The 19214-nt window shown below is 40.4% G+C and overlaps 1 protein-coding gene across 2 annotated transcripts; it reads right to left on the bottom strand.

Annotated features, from left to right (window-relative positions):
* Positions 1 to 204: 204 nt before the first annotated feature.
* STIL (STIL centriolar assembly protein) lies at positions 205 to 19055 on the bottom strand. 2 transcript variants are annotated; one of them, XM_030953834.1, is made up of 17 exons: positions 18852 to 18987; positions 18486 to 18653; positions 17729 to 17836; positions 17286 to 17401; positions 16989 to 17176; positions 15754 to 16001; positions 14826 to 14909; positions 14630 to 14716; positions 12837 to 12984; positions 11588 to 11697; positions 10667 to 10781; positions 8824 to 9876; positions 7381 to 7531; positions 6426 to 6651; positions 4370 to 4562; positions 3522 to 3775; positions 205 to 1706 (listed from the first exon to the last, which is right to left on the bottom strand). In XM_030953834.1, exons 3-17 carry the CDS (start codon positions 17818 to 17820, stop codon positions 887 to 889), a joined length of 3885 nt encoding a protein of 1294 aa, XP_030809694.1. In that variant the 5' UTR covers positions 17821 to 17836; positions 18486 to 18653; positions 18852 to 18987; the 3' UTR covers positions 205 to 886. The 2 variants fall into 2 exon arrangements, with proteins under 2 accessions (XP_030809694.1, XP_030809695.1); XM_030953835.1 differs by lacking the exon at positions 18486 to 18653 and having other exon boundaries at positions 18852 to 19055.
* Positions 19056 to 19214: the final 159 nt, after the last annotated feature.

Here is a 19214-nt window from a genome sequence, read left to right as displayed (position 1 = left end):
GAGTGCTTGGTGACAGAGTATTTATGTGTTCATTCAGAACAAAGTAAATTATTATTTCTGCTTACCCCACCACCCAGTATCAGACTCCTGGTGAGTTCAGTAGCGGGTGAACTACTGAACTTCAATTTAACCATTTTAACAATGACTGGAAAGCCACATGTGTCTTAAATAAAGGCAGCATTAGTCAAGTGAAGATTAATTTTTTAATGGAAACTTTGACCTTTATCAGTGGTATGTAGTTTTAAATAAATAGAAAACATAGAGATGAAAAAAAAATACAAGTCTTAAAAGTGCCAGTTTTCCCCCATTTCCTTCAAAGATTCCATGATACAGAGAGTTACACGTGCCATTTTGGCTGAATTTGAAATAATTTTATGCAAAGTAAAGCCAAAGGTATATTTCCCTTCCCCACAGACACAACCCACAAACAGGAATCCAACCATTTCAGCAAATTTCTAAAAATTAGTGCTTTAGCTCTGTTACCCCTGCTCTGCCACACACATCATCAGTGGCTCACAGTTGGCACAACCATGGAAAAGTCCGTTTTTAAAAAGTCAACAAAAGAACACTTAAGTAAAAAATCACCGCTGTTAAAATTATATTAAAAGTACATCTTGGGCTCAGGTTGATTCACCTTCAATATGCTTTAAAATCACACCTAACTGTAAACAAAAGTGCACACGTATGTCTGTGCTGATCAGCACTGCCTCAGCCAGGCACTTTGAGGTGCCTCTCCCTGAGCTGGCTGAAAACTCAGTTCTGCAAGTTTTACACTGCTACAACAGAGTGACCTCTTCAAAGAGAGCTCAATCCGTGGTTTCCTGTACTCTTTTACAGAGAGGGCCCTCTGATTTGAAGCAGTGGTTGCAGCCATCTCCAGGGATGTTCAGAAGAGCTTTGGTAATTGCCTGAGTTGTTTGACATCAAGAATGGTGCCAACAGAATTGATGCTGTTTGACTGGTTTAACATTTCAAGGGTTGGAGTGTGCAGATTTCCACGAAAGGCCTGAGTATCTCCTCCATCTTTCCTGACAGGTTGTTCAGTGAATTCAACCCTCCCAGGTAACAATCTGGTTTTTGATTTTAAATCCTTCAGGAACTGAAGTGAGTTTTCATTTGCTTGATCTGTTCTGGGAGGAAAAATTTCATTTGTAATGTTTCTTAACACAGGGCTGTTTAATTCTGGAGGAGAAGCATTAGTAGCCAACTCTCTGTTGTGACTTTTTAGATGAATGGGAAGCCTTCCATCCACTCTTTTGGGTAATTCAGTCTGGTGGCTGAAGCTGTCCAATGCAGGGACACAGTTTTTGTCTGGCATGCTTTTGCTTTTGACAGTGCCAAAATTGCCATCTTGAGCCTGCAGTTCCTCTTCGTCCTCACTGCTGTCACTGCCCTGTATCAGCCCATATCGCTTCATGTACTTCTTGGTTGCAAAGGACATGTTGTTGGGAGAAATTAAACTCAGACCCACCATGCTCTTGTCCGTATTTGTTTGCAGGATGTCTTGGAAGGAGAAATCTGAGGGAGGATTCTGGCCTGAGTGACTGAGGGACAGTCGGGATAACTGATTTTCACTGAGGTACTTCAGGGCTATGGCGTTGGCTTCCATGCTCAGATCAACAACGTTGGGACACATGCTGACATTGGCAAGTAACATGGAATTTAACCCAGGCACCACTGCTTCAGGGCTTATGCACGCCAAGATGCTGAAACAAAGCAGCAAAAAGTTACCTCAGCATTACAGGAAAAGCATCAATTTCACAATTTTGCTCACTGTACTGATTTCTCCTTTCTTCTGAACACAGCCCCATCAGGACTGAGATCATATTATCTGCACATAATGAAAACCAGCTACCCACCCCCATAAGTATCCAAACACTGTCAGAGGATGGATGATATTCCCTTCTCCTTCAACACACAGTACCCTCATATGAAGAGCCACCCCTCTCTAGCAGGTTACAGTGCTGGTTTTGGTTTTAAAGCAGGTTGGAACTCTTGGTCTTTTCTCACCAGTGAATGAGACATTATGCATGTCTGATCCTGCAACTCTAAATTCTACCATTCAGCCCAAATTTTAGAGCTAGAAATAACCAGCCAAACAACTGAGACCAAGAACATCTTTCCCAATGCACGGTAATTCCAGGATTTTTACAGAAACTCTGACATAGCATTTGTTTCCAGAAACCTACAAGGTTCTAGTTTTTGAAGTATCTTCAAATGAGGAATGTTCATTTGTTCTGTTGCCTGCTGCAGCAATTTCTTGTATATATATCTTGTGTTTAAAGACCAAAAGAACAAGCTCTGGTACACCAGTAATGGTTGTAAACCACTGCATTTAGCTCACACATCATATATTAGTTCATAAACCTAAGCTCCTCATATTAAGAATTAAGAGGTTTCCTATTTCACTGAGCACAAATGCTGAAGTTTGCCCAGGGAGAATAAACTGGCTCAGCAACAACGACCACTTATTATGCTATGGAGCTGCACTGTTGTTTCCTTCTCTACTGAGCTGTAGACCTTTTCTCAGAATTGTTTATCAGTCTTGAAAGTGGCAGAAGGAAGAACTCCACCCCACTCCCCAAGTTTGAAGAAAAAACCCCCAAGAGCTCCAGTTTTGCCTTACGGGTTCACATGTTAGCATGTTATTGACATTAAAATAACACTGACAGACTCCAGCCAGGAAGGTAGTCCAGAAATCCCAGAAAATCACCCAATAAAATACAAGTAAAAAGGAGACAAAAGAGGTTAGAAGCTGTATGACTGGAAACAACTTTTGACACATGGCTGAAGAGAAGATTAATTAGGAGGTAGTTAGATTTTTTGTTTACATAACAGCTACACACTAGAATCAAGAAGACAATAAGGATGAAAGTGAAGCTGTACCAGGCAGTCAGCCTATGCCTACACAGCTATGTAAGTAAATTCCTGTGCCTAAAAACCCTCCTTCAGAAGTTACTTCTCTGTTCCTTCCTCTGTTTCAACAAGGCTGTTGTTTCCCTCCCCAGCACTTTCTCTGCTCAAGGCACAGCACCCACAATAACAAGCAATTAGGACAGAACCAGCTTTGATTAGATACCAAAGCCACAGTAACAATTTCACATATACTGGTAAAGAGCAAGACAAAGGTTAAGAAGCGATGGCAAAATACACAGCTGCTTAATGTTCAGTCTCCCAGGTCCAGAGCTGCTCTGGAATACCTGGACTCAGACCAAAGAATTGCCCATAGCTTCCTTGTTATTCTAGGGAATTACATGCACAATGCTTTAAGAATCACCAGATGCTGTAACAGCAAGAGCTACTTGTGTTCTATTTAAATATTCTGAGTTTTTCTAGCAGAGCTCTTGAACCTATCTGAAATACCCATAGCATGAGCCAGCATGTCAATTTTGCAGCAAATGCAGATCAAGGTGCACCCAAACCCCAGTGGCAATGAACAGTCTTCTCTTGACTCATTGAGCCACATCTTCATTTTCAGTTGGATCTGCACATTACTACTCAAAACCACCAGCATTTTTTACCTGGCATTGTCCACTTTGTGTGTATTTTGCTTCATACTGCCAGGTGAGTCCACTGTCACTCCAAGGCTCCTCAGCTGTTTGAGTGTGGCACTAATGACACTCTCTTTGTCCACCTCTCCTGTGTGAGTCTCTGAAGCCACTTCTGCTGTACCATCAATATCCTGATATGTAGGACCATCATCAACAACAAATCCTGATTTTAAAGGCAAGTGATCTTGCTCTTCTGAGGTCTTTAAGAGGTGGTTTACTTGGCCCTACAGAAAAAGGAGCACACGGCAAAAACATAGTGACATACAGGGACTGTCAAATACCAAATTCCTGACTACACAACTTCAAATACAACTTGATGGATTAATAGCTTATGCTACCAAAGAAGGCAAATTCAGATACAGTTCAGATGCAATCACAAACCCACAGCAGTGTAGTCAAACACTGGAACATCTTACACTTCAGGTTTTCTAAAAGAGTCTGTTCTGAATTTAAACACATCACATACTGATATTCTTCAAGATGAAAATATCTGCCCTTTAAGGGACTTGAAGTTAAAATGCTGTGTTATTTTAAAGGCCACTAATTTGGGAAGTTATCAGCTGAGGTCCTTGAATTAAAAAATATTATTTATTAGATAATAGAAAGTACTCCACGTATGCATGAAAGAGAAGTACAAAATAACCACTTAAACATTTAAAAAAATTGAAGAACCACAAACTCAGAGTTTTCTGTAGAGCACAATGTGAATCTGAAAACCACAAGCAGCTTTCATTCATGCCAATACCACATCATAAGTTCAGCAGGGTGCTGTTCTGACTGTTGCATTCAGTGCAGAATATAAAACGTGCATGAGTTACCAGTAAGTCCTGGTAAAGCTTCAGCTCCTCTGAGGGCTGCTGAGGCAGCAGCGGGGTGGGTGGCTCCGAGCTCTGCTCACTTGTTACCACCACCTGGCTCCTGGCTCCCTCCGATGGCTCTTTCTGTAAAGACACACTGGCACTTTCTTCCAAGGATGAGCCACGAACAAGTGCCTGGGAAACGTTTCCAGTTCTGGAAGAAAACACCAAGATAGCTACATACTTCTTGAAACAGTATATGTGTCATTATCACTATATGTACTTTATTTGTTTGTGAATATCAGAGGAGGAGAACAATCGATCCTAAGAGGTTTTAGTTTTGCCTGCTGCTCAAGGCTTTGCTCCTTTCTGCAGTCAAAAGTCTCAAAAGTCATTTGAGGACTGAAGTAATAGACTTCCAACTGTGCAACTACAACAGCCTGACTAGTCTTCCAAAAGATTATTTGCAATTGGCAATGGCATCTCTGGACTAGTCAAAACTAAATGATACACTATGACTTAAACCAGATGAAAGGAAAATTATCAACAATTTGGAATTTAGGTTTTCAGTAGATCACTTATAAGCCTTTATGAGCAAGTATCTTCTGTATGCTCTGACACATGACTTATTAAAAAAGCTGCTTTCACCAAGGTACATATCTTACCATGGGATTCCCGTGGCAGTTTAAAAACTTCTCAAAGACAATTACAAGTACACACGTGCACACTGAGTATCACAAACTGAGAACAAACACCTAGTTGAAATATTTTTCAATAAGAGATGTGAAAGAGGAGCTATAAAGGCTAAACACTGAATGAGTTACAACACAAGGCTCTGCACCCCCCTCATTGGTGTATGCATTGCATAAGCCTTTGGAGACCAGACATATCAATACTACTATCATCCCAAGAAGATCCTCAAGCAACCCTCCTCCCCCTTCCTGTTCCTCCTGAGGAGACAAGTGTAAGATAAGGGAATTTCAGAACTCAACTGATCAATTGCCTGTGTTGAAAGTGATAAGATTTAAACCACGTGACATACCAGATAGTCAATGTAGGTTATCAGCTACTGTTACACTAGCAATTATTCATCATTCCCAAAAACGTTCCCCTCCTCCTCCTCAAAGAAATCTGGGTGATGCTCTACATTCTCACTATAAGATACTTTACAGCTATTTTACTGGTTTATGAATCAAAGTTGAAGAGAACCTTAAGATGGCATTGTCCAAAATTACAATGTTCATAAGATTGATCTGAATCTGTAACATTTCTGATAGCAATATATGTTTGCAGACAGCACTTTAATCAAGGACTATGAATAGTTAAGTTATAGCTTCATTACCATCATTTTTCCCAATATGAGTATTTTAGGAACCTAATTTAACTGGAAGGGCATTCCCCCTCCTTTGGCTTTTTATACTTAGGCAATATTAGATCACTAAAGTGCTAAATTGTTGAGTTATCCCTACGTAGAAATAGCATGCATATAGATAATTAAAAATATTTTAAAAACCACTTCCCAAATTAGTCTGAGATTAGTCACTGCACTATAAAGCAACTGAGCTTAAAAATAATTAACAGCAGTGAAGTCAGTATCTGCATGCACCACTCACAAAGTAATCAGGCATAAAATAAAGAGAAATTCAGGGAACAGCCACATAATCATAAACACCTCATCCCAAGTCCCTCAGAACTGGAAAGGTTCTGAATGCTGACAAGGAAAAGCCACTGTAGGAAAACAACTGAGTATAGCAGCATCCCCCTTTCCAGTCAGGATTTAAGGTAAGAAAAGGAATGCTGCCAGTCCAGGGCATGTTTCTGTAAGTTAAAGGCTTTTGCCATCAGCTGCTGCTGACAAGTAGTTAAACCTGCATGACTGATAAATGCAGACTCTAAAGGCAGATGTCTTTTGGTGAGCTGTACAATTCAAAGCATAATTAAAAATAAAGAAGGGAGAGAACACAACAGCTGAGGTCAGACTATTTATAACTCCTGAAGGAAAAAATATTACAGAAGTAATAACTTACATAAGGCAGTTCAGCACATTATGTGAGCACAGGGTGTTTCTGCTACTTACTGGGGAGTGTTCTGATTAGCTCCTTCTTCCACAAGGTGAATACTCTCTACAAAGCTGGGCATGTCAACCGCCCTTAAGGATGAAGCAATACTTGTATTACTTGCATCTTGTTCAGCATTAATTGAAATGTTTATGTCCTCCTTAGAAATCTCTCCATCTTCTTTTTTCCCTCGTGGTATGGAGTTGCCTTGTTTTTCTGAGTCTGTATTCCAAAATAAACTAGCACCTAGGACAAAATTAGAGGTTTAACTATTTAGGAAGAGTCATTACTTTTTTTTTGAGACTCTTTGGCTTTCTATAGCTAGAGGAATAATTCTCTCCCATTCATGTTTTTTTCATCATTTAAAAAGCAATTTACAGTTTAAATCAGCTAAAGGCTGCCAAAACATCATTCAAGTCCTAGTTTCTTCCAAAGTATACTTGATGAAAATAAATGGTTGTAATAAATAACTTTAATGCATTGACCTTGAGCCTGTTTCAAAGTTTCCTCCAGACTAAGCACAACATTTCCATGGATTTAGCAGGAGCCAATATGTTAATATGCAGCTGTACAGATACAGCTGCATAACTCTCCTAAACTAAAGCAAATACAATCTCCTCTTCATGCATGATTTACAAACAACATCAATAATATATATATTGGCATAGAAACAATTACTTTAGAAAACAGTGTATTAAATAACAAAGATGTGTAGTTACATTTCAACAAGACACCATTTTAAATAGAACACCTTTCTAAACCTATTGGAAAAATAACTCTTTCAGTGATGGCAAAGACAAAAGTAACTCCAGCCTAAACTTGCAAATAACACCTCAACAACTTAGGTGTTTTTTGGATCTAGGCGCATGTTCGCACAGCTTCTTTCTGCAAAAACATTTCCTCCATGCCCCAACAAACCACAGAAACGTCCAGAAAGCAGCAGCGCCAGTCTGTGTTAAAGGAATGAAGCGTTACCTGTGCTCACGGCAACGCTCACGCTTCTCCTGGGGTGCGATGGCGGTGAGGTCTGAGTTTCCATGGAAACCAGCTCCCCTGCCTTCTCCGCCTGCACCGCCGCCTCCGAGGAACCCTCCTGGCGAGCCTGAGCCTCCAGCAAGCGCTGGATCTGTAACAGTCATCACAAAGTTAGGATCTGCACAATAAAATATCAGCTATGACAGGCAAAAGTGAATTAATTGGGTTCTGCTAAGATCTGGATTCAAACGCAGGCTGCGCTGCCACAGCAGCCTGAACACCTTCCAGTTGTCAGCAGTGCACACAGCAAAAATCAAAACACCAATTTTGATGCTGGCAGAGCTAGCAAAGAAGATCTGTAAGCACATTGGCAGAGGCAGCACCAAGACAACTTGGGTAAAGCCTGTTTGCACCACACTTGCTGGAAGTATTCCCTCCCTTTCATTCACATACAAAGCCCATTAACCGACTTACCAGCCAAGCATTTACATGCCAACTGCCCCTACACCAACTTTGTATTAATTACAAAGCTAAGCAATTAAATGATAAAATTAAGGTTGCCAGGCAATCTTGTCTCTAGGATTTTCATCCACCCTGTTCAACGATTAGCTAGCAGCTCCAGGGAGAAATACAGTTAACAGTGAAGGCTGCAGTAAGGAGGGGTTTCCCTCATGCACAACCCACGCTTTAGGAGCTTGACTTTACATACAGGAACTATACCAAAAACAAATTCCAGCTGTTATTTTCTAGTTCAAGTACTGCAAACTTTTCTGTTTGTATTGTTCATCACCAGCAGCAAAATTTAAACTCTGGCTCTTCAGCCCCAAATCATACCCTGCAAAATACAGGGCCAGAAGGTTGATCAAGGGATGGATATTTTGAAGAAACTTAACCTGGTGAGGCAACAGAGCACAGCAAGACCCCCAAAGTCCAGTTTTCCAGCACAGAAAAGACCTGGTGAACCAGGAATTGATGCTTTGAAAACTTAAGTTGTCTGCAACAGCTCAGGGAGCTGCAGGCTTGAAGGTGGAAAAAGCAGCATATGAGAATATTCTGTGCTTCATTATTTACAATAATTCCAAAGCCTATAGCCTATGCAATTTTATTTTTTTTTTACATGGACAAGCATGTAAGTCAGAAAGCATTTATACAGAAAGGGTATCAGTTTGCATTACAAACAGTCTACTAAAAATAAACCTTCATGTTATGGAAATATAACAGAAATAAACACAAAGTTTAATTAGATCTAAGTAAAATAATTTTTAAAGGGACATTAGTTGGTAAGGTAATGGAGTCCCCTCTCCATGCCCAAACTGCAGCTGGTATGACAGGCTCCCTTGTTCCAACACGGATAGACAACAGTTAATTTAATTCCTTTAGCAGGGGAACTATCAAAGCATAATCACTGAGAGGGCAGAGGAGAAAGCTGACATTTCCACAGACCTGAGCTTGCAGTAATTTGAGTTGCCTGTCCTGCTGGGTGAGGAGCCGGAATGCATCTGGAGATAATCCCATCATGCCATTATCTGATGCTGCTGCAGGAGCCGGCGTGTGCAGGCACTGGGAGTGGGCTGCACAGCACTGCACACTCGAGGGGCTCGCACTCGATGCCATCCTCATTCCAGCTGATAAGCCATTGTCAAGAGAGCAGCTCCCTGTTTTCCCAGGATATCTCACATTTATAGGGCTGCTCGTGGCATACCCTGGGTTGCAGCAAACATTTGGGCAAATAATATTTTGATGGAACACTGCACAAGGATTTTGCTGAGCCATCTCCGGTTGGATTTCCGCTCCGTGATTTGGGCTCGTTTTCCCAACTCCTTGCCATGGGTTTATGGGATTGTACTGGAGAGAAGCAGGACACTGACAGCTGCATGCTGGACAGGAAGGTGGCACTTGAACTGGCACCTGCAGATCTGGTGGCTGTCTGCAGCTCTGTGGTGACAAAGCAGAGTTGTAGAGGACTGGCTGTGTGACAGCAGGAAGCTGCTTGGAACCAGACACTGATGTTCTCCTAGGCAGAGGCTCTCCCTGTGGTGTGACACTCTCAGGATTTAATACAAGTTTTTCCAATGGCTTTCTGGGGTGGTGCACAGATGCATCTGGGGAAGTCCCACTACAAGGAGTTGAAGGAGAAGATGATCCTGAACTTTTTCTTGATTGAGGGGAAGCCTTCTTACACTGCACCTGCTGCTGCAATAGGGCTTGATTTCCTCTGCAAGGCATTGAAGGTGGAATTTTCTGGTTTATAGGATTTGGTAATCGTCTCAAAGAGGGATCTCCCATATTAGCAGGAAAGTTCTGCCTGTCTTCAGAGTGCTGGCTGGGTTGACACATAGGTCTCATGCAACACTTCTTTTTAATAGGCTGATTTGGCACTGTGGGCAGACTTTTAGCACTTGAAGTCCCCACAGGCTTAGATGATTGTCCTGATTCTATGAAACTCCCATCCAAAATAAGTGACAGCTCTGGCACTGAAGGAAAAATTCTGGTAACCTGAAGGGACAATTACACACATATATGATAATTTTAAAATATTGTCTGCTCTTTGAATGCAGAGATTCCTCAAAGACAATGTTTTCATTTAAAATCAATATATGATAATTATCAGCTTCCAAACCAATCACATGTTAAATACATTCCTTAAAGACTGGAGAATCCAGAAAAAGCAGCAAGATCTCTAGTATCATTCTTAAAGGAAAATTGCTTTTATATAGTGTAACAGCTCTGTCTGCCAAATGAATGCTCCATGTCATTTAGGAGTACATTTCAGAATAGGGATATTTCCCTTCTAGAAGTGGACTCTGTGTCCCTTCTTACTATTTTCAGATCCAGGCGATAGCTGCAATAGGACATATTTTATACACAATTATCACATCCTTCTAGACCTATTTGTGTACAAATACTTGTTGTATTTGTACACATTTCAGTGAAAAAAAAAGGACAGAGCAGATCTTTTGGGTAACTGAAATAAAAAAACCCACCAGAGCTGAGTGTCTCTATCTCAGACACTACAGCTCTTCCATTCAAAAACAGTGAGATTCCTAAAATAGAAACTAATCTCTCTGTTCCCAAATCACAACATGTACAGGAATTTAAAGTGTCTAAAATCCTGGAAAAATGGCAGATTAACTATAGGAGTGGGACTCATGGTTAATTTCTTCAATTCTGTTTTCCCTCGCTAGCACTTTGAGAGAGAGAAGCTTTACCCTCTCCAGTTCCCTTACAATGAGTTTTGCTGCTCTAAGGGTCACATCTGAGATACCCAGAGCAACTATTTATTTACCTGTTGACTCACTGGGTGAGGACTTGGAATTGGTCTGGGGGATAAATCCTCATCTTCCACACCAGAGTCATGATCACTTGCTGACAACTTGCTGGGTGAAGAGCCTTGGGGAGGACTGAAACCAAAACAAAGCAAAGTAAAAATGCTTGCTTGTTAGAACTGGCAGCAGTAACATGAAATTTCACATTTTTCAATGTGCCATCTACAGTGCATCCTTTTTCTAAGAAGCAGCTGCCATCCATCTTCTCCCTGGTTAGCTGGGGAGTTAACCCAACAAACAGTTCTAAGACCAAACAATGAAAATAGAAAAGCTGCTTTTGGGCAAGAAGATACAAGCCCTCCCTCCCCACAGCACCACACAAACACACCTTTTAATTGGCATTCTAACAGCAAAGCACCGATATATAGTAAAAAGATAGGAGGTGCTACAGTAAAGATTATAACATTGCTTGAAGGAAAATAAAGGCCATCATCTAGTCATAGATAAAAATTTGATGGATAAGCCAAGTTCTTAAAAATCACTAAGTTTCAACCTATCCAGGTCTTGAAGCTCTGAAAAGTGGGAAGAAAAAAAGGAATTTTTTTTACTTAAGTAGATTTCAATTAGAGATTGGCTTCAAAGGACAGATACCACTTAAAGCTTCATACAGTGAACTAAGCCTCATCAGTGAGGAAGCCTTTTTAGAAACATACACTGTATAAACTAAAACCACCAGTACCAAGTAGGTTTTTTTGGAATACAGACAGCTTAGCCTTCTTACTTGAAAAATATTAACTCTAGGAATAAATAAAAGCACATAAACAGATTTTAATGCAATAGAATGTATGCGCAGCTCAACTGACACATAGCACAGATCAGATCAAAACCCTCATCCAATAAATATTTCATTTTTGCACATAAATGGCATCTCAGAGATTTACCTTTTAATTGGAAGTTTCTTGCAAATTCTGCTGAAGAACTCAGTTTCTGCATTTTGGTTTTCTGCACTCAACTCAAACTGGATAGGGCTCTTGTCTGATGGTTCAACATTCTGGAATGAAATGTTCCATATTTGTGAGGCACAAAACCTTCAAACTTTCAATCACTGAGATACTACTCCCAAAGAAACAGCTTTAAGGACATTTATATGATTATTTGCTGCTTGTCTCCTACTTTCAAGATTTTCAGCACTAAAAGGAAGCAAGCAACTTCCCTTCCTGTTTAACACTGTTCCCCTGCTACTCTGTAAAGTAGTTGGGCTAATTATAGCCATGAGCAGATGCTTCCTCACAGTAACTGCTCAGACACTCCTCCAGGGCTGCCACCACTACAGGAAACAGCAAACGTTCCTGTACTGCTTCACACACCACAGCTGGGCAACTCCTGGAGACAACAGAAGCGAGCTTCTGTGGAGAGATCTGTCATCATCATAGAAAGCTGAGCTGCCCTAGGCTAAAGGGAGAAGGCAGCCTTGAAGGAAATTCAATTGGGAAGAGAACTGAGTACACAGCACAGCACACACATTACACTCACTGCTTCTCTGACAGAGCTTAGCAGCACTTACTGAGCAAATTAACAGCCCAACTTCAGGTTCTGCACAAGCCTTAGAAAACACATAAGGAACTGAGATTTCCTAGAACTTCCTCAAACCTTATAGCCATCTCCCAGACTTTTATCATCAAATTCTTTCAGAGAGTTACTTTGCACAGAGATAAAATTTTCCATTAATAAAACTGATTAAATTAGTAACCTCTGAATTCCTTTTTGCATTCAACTTCAAGCAAAGCACAACACTCAGCTTTGTTCTCCAGCAAGCATCACCCAGAGCAGCTGTTAGATGTGGCCAAGGTGAACACAGCACACCAGAGTAACAAATGCTGCAGGAAGTCTGAGTCTCTGCTCACAAGGCCAGAAGGTCACTAGTAGGAAGGAACACTAACCAAGGCCAACACAGCATGATATACTTAAAAGACAGATGCTTAATGCTATTAGAAAAGTGAGCAGTGCTGACTTTGGAAGTAATTTCTCAATTTGAGGGACAAACTGAATTTAGAGTGGTCCCTAGGAAAAAGCAGCTTTATAGAGCTACATCATTTTCAAACACTGCAGATCTATTTGGGTCACATCATAATGATTCTTTGAAGGAAAACTTTGAAGTACCACGATGCAGGAGGAAAGCAAGACACTTACTTTGAACAGGTGAACTGTTTCATGGCAAGTTAGGATCTGAAACCCCAGCTCAGTCTGCCCACTGCATGGAACACATTCATAAAACTCTGGTTCCTTGTGTGTCAATGAATAAAGCACAACAAGAAAACTCCTCGATTCTGAAAAAACCCTAAAATAGAAGAAAAACACATCTTTAAATAACCTAAACATGAAGAAGGCCTTTAGATTTTCAATACAGTGAGCAAGTTTTCACACAGTTTAGCAAACTGGTGAATCACAGCATTTTGAATGGTGCTTAGCTATAGATAGTTAGCAGATGGATTTATGACTGTAGCCACACACAAGAACCAAAGAAAAGGAGAGAAATAGGAATAATCCAAGTCCTTTGTATTTCAAACCTTTATGATCACTTAGTACTTTAAATGAATTCCTGGAAGAGTTCAAACATAACAGAGAAGAAAACATCTCTAAGAATGATATTGTGTTTTATTTTCTTTTTAGTTTTCAGTTGAAGATGCATTATAAAGACACTTAATGACTCAGTGACCCCTAAACATTCAAAAATCATTCATTAGCAAAAAGATTTTTTTAGGAAAATTATATTGAAGGGGTTTTTTTTATAAGTTGAGAATAGTGAGTAACAACAACCAGCATTTAAAACAAGTTCAAGGATAATGACAACAATGTGTGTTTCCAGTAAAAGGTAGTACTACTTTCAGAACAGTTTTTCTTTTATTAGCACTTGTAACATGCTTGTTTGTGAGATTTTTTTATTTGTTTGCTTTTTCATTAAATAACATACACAATAGAAAAAGGAGGAGAAACAGGATGCTTGAAAAACACATTCATGCAACTTCAAAATTTACTTACAACTTAAAGAGTTAAAAATGTATGATGCACAGATTAAGCAGTTAGCCTGCAGAAGTTAATGCTGTATGCATGGTTCATCAAATCTCCCTAATCCACTTCCATGATGGCATCAGTGAAAGTTAATGAGAGTCAAGCATCCAACCTGCCTATCTAATAATCTAATTGGTCTCTTATCTGTGTTTGGACATATTTCAGTTGTTAAGGGAAAGAAGTCTATTTTGTAATTGCAGACACCTCTGTTCACCAAATGTGGTTGCATTTCATAATTTAAAAACAAGTGTGGTCAATCAGAAGAAGTGCTTATGCATACAGCATATTTTAGAGTCTCATTTACCTGAGGTGCAGCTTCAAACTATAAACACCTAAACTCTCTCCCAGCTCTATACAAATAGAACTCAGCAAATGTTACAAATGAGAAAATCTAGACAATGAGAAATTATTATCCTCTAACACCACAATCAAAAAATACCCCAGAATGCAAACACTCTTTAAAAAAAAAAAAAAACTCAACATTTAACAGGAGCAGCATAGGATGCAAATCAATATGTTGGTCAGACACAACCAGGAAGACAACTTATCTCAAAGAAAATACCCCTAAGAAAAGCTCAAAACCAAAACCCCACCACTGTTTAAACTACTGTTTCCTGCTTGTGGCTTCTTATTTAAACTAAAATGCAGTGACCTCAAGGATATTAATGTTCAGCCTCTTCTGACTTTGGGATATCAGCTCAGTTTTCCAACATTTCAGTCACAGAATTTTTGTGTAGAAGCCAAAACCAAAAAGAACATTTAAACCAGACAGCCTTACCTCTATACAACATATAAATCACAGAATTTCCTCAAATATCTTTGAGCAGAGCCCATGCTGCCATGCATTTCTGTGGAATACTTTTTTTAGCTTCTTTTTTTAAAACTTCTATGTTTTACCTATAAAAATGACTTGCCTTTCTTGAATTGAAGAACTGAACAAATATCGCAAGCAACAGGCCCAGACTTGAGGACTATAGATATGAGTAACTCCACTCAGCCAACTAGAAAGAAGAAAAAAATCTAATTAGGGACAGCTCTGTTACCAAATTTTTGCTATGTAATCCCTCAGATACATCTCAAATCAATGTGTGTATTAATCTGAACACTTACACTCCAACTAAAGGCAGAGCATAAGCCTTGGGATCAGACTCAAGCAGCAAAAGCAATTTCCTTGTTTGGTCCATAGTAAGGTAGCTGAAAGAAAGCAAAAATTGGGTTGTTTTAGTATTTTGGAAGACAGTTTTTTAGAAAAAAAAATCCTGGAGAGAAGTACAAGTTTAGAAAACACTGTAAGAAAAGAAATTTAGGGGAAAAAAATTAAAGATCAAAACTGCTCTTACTGCACACACTTAACAGCAACTCCCCAGCTTTTCAGCAATTCCCAGGGTATGAAAGAGTTATCAAGGACAAAATACAAAATTCACACAGTACTATTTGTAGTATTTTAGTGAATACTGGAATTAGTGTTCATAACAAAACCCCAAGTACCAGTCATGTTAAATTTGAAGACTAACTTTCAGAGAGGCATTCACAAAGTCCCTATCCAAATAAAATGACATTCAGTTATTTCAAATTATTTCTCTGATCTATCCCTAGTCCATCCTACTAAATTAGTTACCAGTCAGAATGATGACTTCCCAATACCATCTCAAAAGCACAATTAACAAAAAGAAAGCTTTGGTTTGCATTCACCTGCTTTTCATTGTAGGGCAAGCATCTGTGGTGTTTAAAAGCTGGAAGCTGTTTATATTTGTTATGTTAACTAGAGGTGTATTCTCCTGCCCCAGTAGGAAGCTCCTTTCACTGAATCCAAAAGCAAAAACTTCTACTCAACCAGTTAATGCTTTTGCTCCACCCCATTTCCTGTTTCTTGTTCATAACTTTTAATACATTCCCAAGGCCAGAAGACATGCCATTTTTATGCCACTTATTTTACTAAAATGCAAAGTTCAGTTCAGATCTCTCCTACCCACCTCCTTTAGCAAAGGCAAGAAACTGACAGGCAACTCTGACAGCTTTAGCACCACCCTTTACTCACCCACACTTGTACGTTCCTTGAACTTGTGCAATATTCATAGGACTGGTCAAATTTCTTGCTAGGGCTGTTGGAATAATTGGGACAGACTTCACAGGGGTGTATTCCAAAATATTGGCCAGAGTAAGAGAAGCCCAGCAAAAATTAAAGTGTAGATTATCCAGGTTTTCTGTGAAAACAATGTGAGCTCTAACAGTGAGCAGTTTAGAAAGATCCAGAGATTCTTTACTGCACAGACTCTGCTGCAGACCCTAGAAGTAAGGAAAAAAAAGAGTTAAATACACAAAATTATTTTCTATGATTACCATGATTCAAGATGTATTACACTAGGAATTCAAACCATTCTGCACAGCTACTATTGCATTAGGTACTATACAAAAAGCCATTAGCCCAGGTCTCCAAAGCTCACTGCTCTACTGAACATAATGAATAATGCAGAATAGACTTGAAAATTAGCTATGCACACCTTAGCATTGTTTTATGATGTATTAAAAAACCTGGGGTTACTTAATTATATAAAAATTAATATAATAACAGACAACTAAAAGGCTCGAGCTGATTTACCAGTTTTCTTACTTGCATTCAAGAAATATGTAATTTAGTATCTGGATCTATCATCATGAGAAAGTTCAGATGTGAAGCAGGCTTAATTTATAATATAAAATACACACTACAGATGTGAAGCAGGCTTAATTTATAATATAAAATACACACTACAACAACTACAGGGAAAAATCTACAGGAATGGAAAGTGTATTTAACAGATTACAGCAGAGCACACATTTCAGCTATGGCTGCTAACCTACACAGGGCTCCACACGTTTTGGGCGGGTCATTTGCCTAGCAACACTTCAGCAACAACTGCCCAAATACTGCAACTGATTAATGACAGTTTTGAGGGGAATAAAGACAAAAAAGCTGTTTTCTCTTGTTTAAGTAAGTTTGCCGCAATCGCTTTTGTTTTGCTGATTTTGGTGGTTAGACCAGCTGAAAAACTTTTTCATCCAAGATTAAAGACTGTGTGATCCTTAAACACCTGTGAGGATTAACTGACTTCACCAGTTTCCAATAAACTTCTCAATGGCACTCAAGCAGCTCATTTCACACCATTAACTACATAGTCTTGGTTCAGCCATAACCTCGCTGTGCTGGAAATCCAGCTCTGTGCATAGCCCAGTGTCCTGCCTGGCAGACAGTTCACTGTTTGAGAGACCCAAAAGTTACTATGAACTACCTACCTTGAAAGCCAAGCTGATATCTTCAACACTGTGCACTATTATATTATCTGAACAAGGTCCCCAGGCATTAACTGTACATGGAATCAAGAAGTCTCCAGGAAGGGATGCAGTTGGAATTTTGCCTGATCCACCAGCAACTTCTCGGCCAGGATCAAAGCGATCTACTGTCAGCGTTATGCCTTCCCCATCTTCAAAATACAGAAATACAGTTAGACTCCAAAAGCAACAGCTCAGCCTCCTTAACTACAACTTACTCAACCAACCAATAGTGCCTGTCTACCTCATGTTCAGAATTACCTTCATCTACTGCCAGGGTGCCAAGCAGAAAACAGGAAAATGATTTCTTTTCATTCTGCTTAGCATGGCGATAGGCAAGGCGCAAGGTTTTCTCCACCAGACATATTTTGGGGTTTCTAAAAAGAGACAATCAGCAAGTTTAAGTCACAAATTCTTTTTAATGTTTTTTAAAAAAAGTATCACTTATCCATAGGGGAAGAAAACGGAAAGAAATTTTAAGTTACTTTAAATTGATGCAACTTCAAGCCACTAGACTGCATTACACAAAGGAAAGGAAACTGAATTTTTTCCAGTTAAAATCCCTATATGCTTATAAGAAACACACTGCTTCCTTTTCTTCCGGGCCTTGCCATAGAACAGACTCAAAAGACAAAATGAGGCCTTGCATCACACACTCTATAATTTGTTTTAACCTTTAGTTTGCCCAAAAAGAGTATCAATACCTGTAATAGGTGATGTGTGTGCCAATGACATCGCCCATGGGGACTGGGTCCCAAAGTGCACACCTGGACAGAGGGAAACTGAAAGGGACCATCCTTTTGGGAAGAAATCTGGGAAGATCAGAGATAAAAATGGATTAAAGTACATTGTTATCTTACAATGCTTAAAAGAAGGAACAAAGGCATGACACAGTAAGAAAATCAAGAAATAGGATACATGAAACAAAAAAAGTACCAACAGTTTAAGTCCAGGCCAACAAAGCAGAAACTCTGTCCTACAAAGTTGTCAGAGTCACAAAGTCAACACAAAACCCTTACTGTCCACCTGACAGCTTCTCAGTGGAACCTTGGAAGATGTGTAGGCCAAAATACAAGCTTGCAGATAAAGCTTAAGGAAAAACTATTTGGATATAGTTTAGGAAGAAAAAGAGTTACCACTAATTAGAAGCTCCCATAGCACAAAAAAACTGATTTAGCAAATCTAACACTAGATCAGCTCCCCAAAACCCTGTTTTAGCCTCCGTATTTCAAGTGAGCATTCAAACTACTTAAACTTTGAGGATTTCTGAAATAAAGCCTTGGCTTAGTTCAAATGGTATAGCACAGAACTTGCAGTCAGACTTCAAAGAGCCCTGAAGAAATCTGTATGTAATCACATTAACTTATTTACACTATCAGGATTAGATTTTTTTGAGGTGCCTAAACAAAGCAACATACAAAACAACTGACAGCCCATATAATTCGGCAATTACCTCAATACCTTTTAACAAATAAGCAAGAAGTCTCTTTGTAGTTATCTCAAGCATGAAACTTTGCCAAGCAAAGGTGCTTCCTCTGCATTCCAACTTGCCAGGAAAGAACTTTATTTTTAAGGCAGCCCTCCAAGAAACTCAGCCAGGATGCTTCCAGCGGCAGTTAATTAACTCCCCTTAAAAACCAAATGCGCAAACAAGCCTTAAACTCAAATTTGCAGAAGAGGACATTTTTTAAAGCACCACTGTTTCAACTTGACAAGCACGAAGCAGAAGCCCATCTCCTCTCCTCCCACAGCTCTGTATACCGCGGGCCGCACTCGCAGAGGGGCGGTGGGCGCGGTGCGCGCGGCAGGGCCGGGGCGATGCGGTACCTCAGATGCGGGCCGGGCCGAACGGGGTCCGGGCAGGGCCGCAGCTCTGCCCGCTCCTCTTCTCCCTCTCCCCAGCGTGGAACCCGCCCGCTGCAGCCCCCGGCTCGGCCGGGCAGCGGCCGTGAGAGCGGAGCAGCCCCGGTGGCGGCGGTCGCAGCTCCAACCCCAGCGCGGCCGCTCCCGCCGCGTCCCGCTCGCCCCGGCGCCTTCTGCGGCCCCGGCCGGCCCTCTGTCCCCGCTGGCCAATCAGAGAGCAGAACCCGCCCCCTCCGCCCGTCCTGACCCAACTGACACGCGGCGGGGAACGGCTCGCTCGGCCAATCAGAGCGCGCCCCGGGGAAACCAACCGCCAGCGCGCGCGCA

Source organism: Camarhynchus parvulus, chromosome 8 (genome assembly GCF_901933205.1).
Source record: "Camarhynchus parvulus chromosome 8, STF_HiC, whole genome shotgun sequence".
Lineage (NCBI taxonomy): Eukaryota > Metazoa > Chordata > Aves > Passeriformes > Thraupidae > Camarhynchus > Camarhynchus parvulus.
The sequence above is the reverse complement of the archived record's forward strand: the minus strand, read 5'-3'. Positions and strand labels throughout refer to the sequence as shown.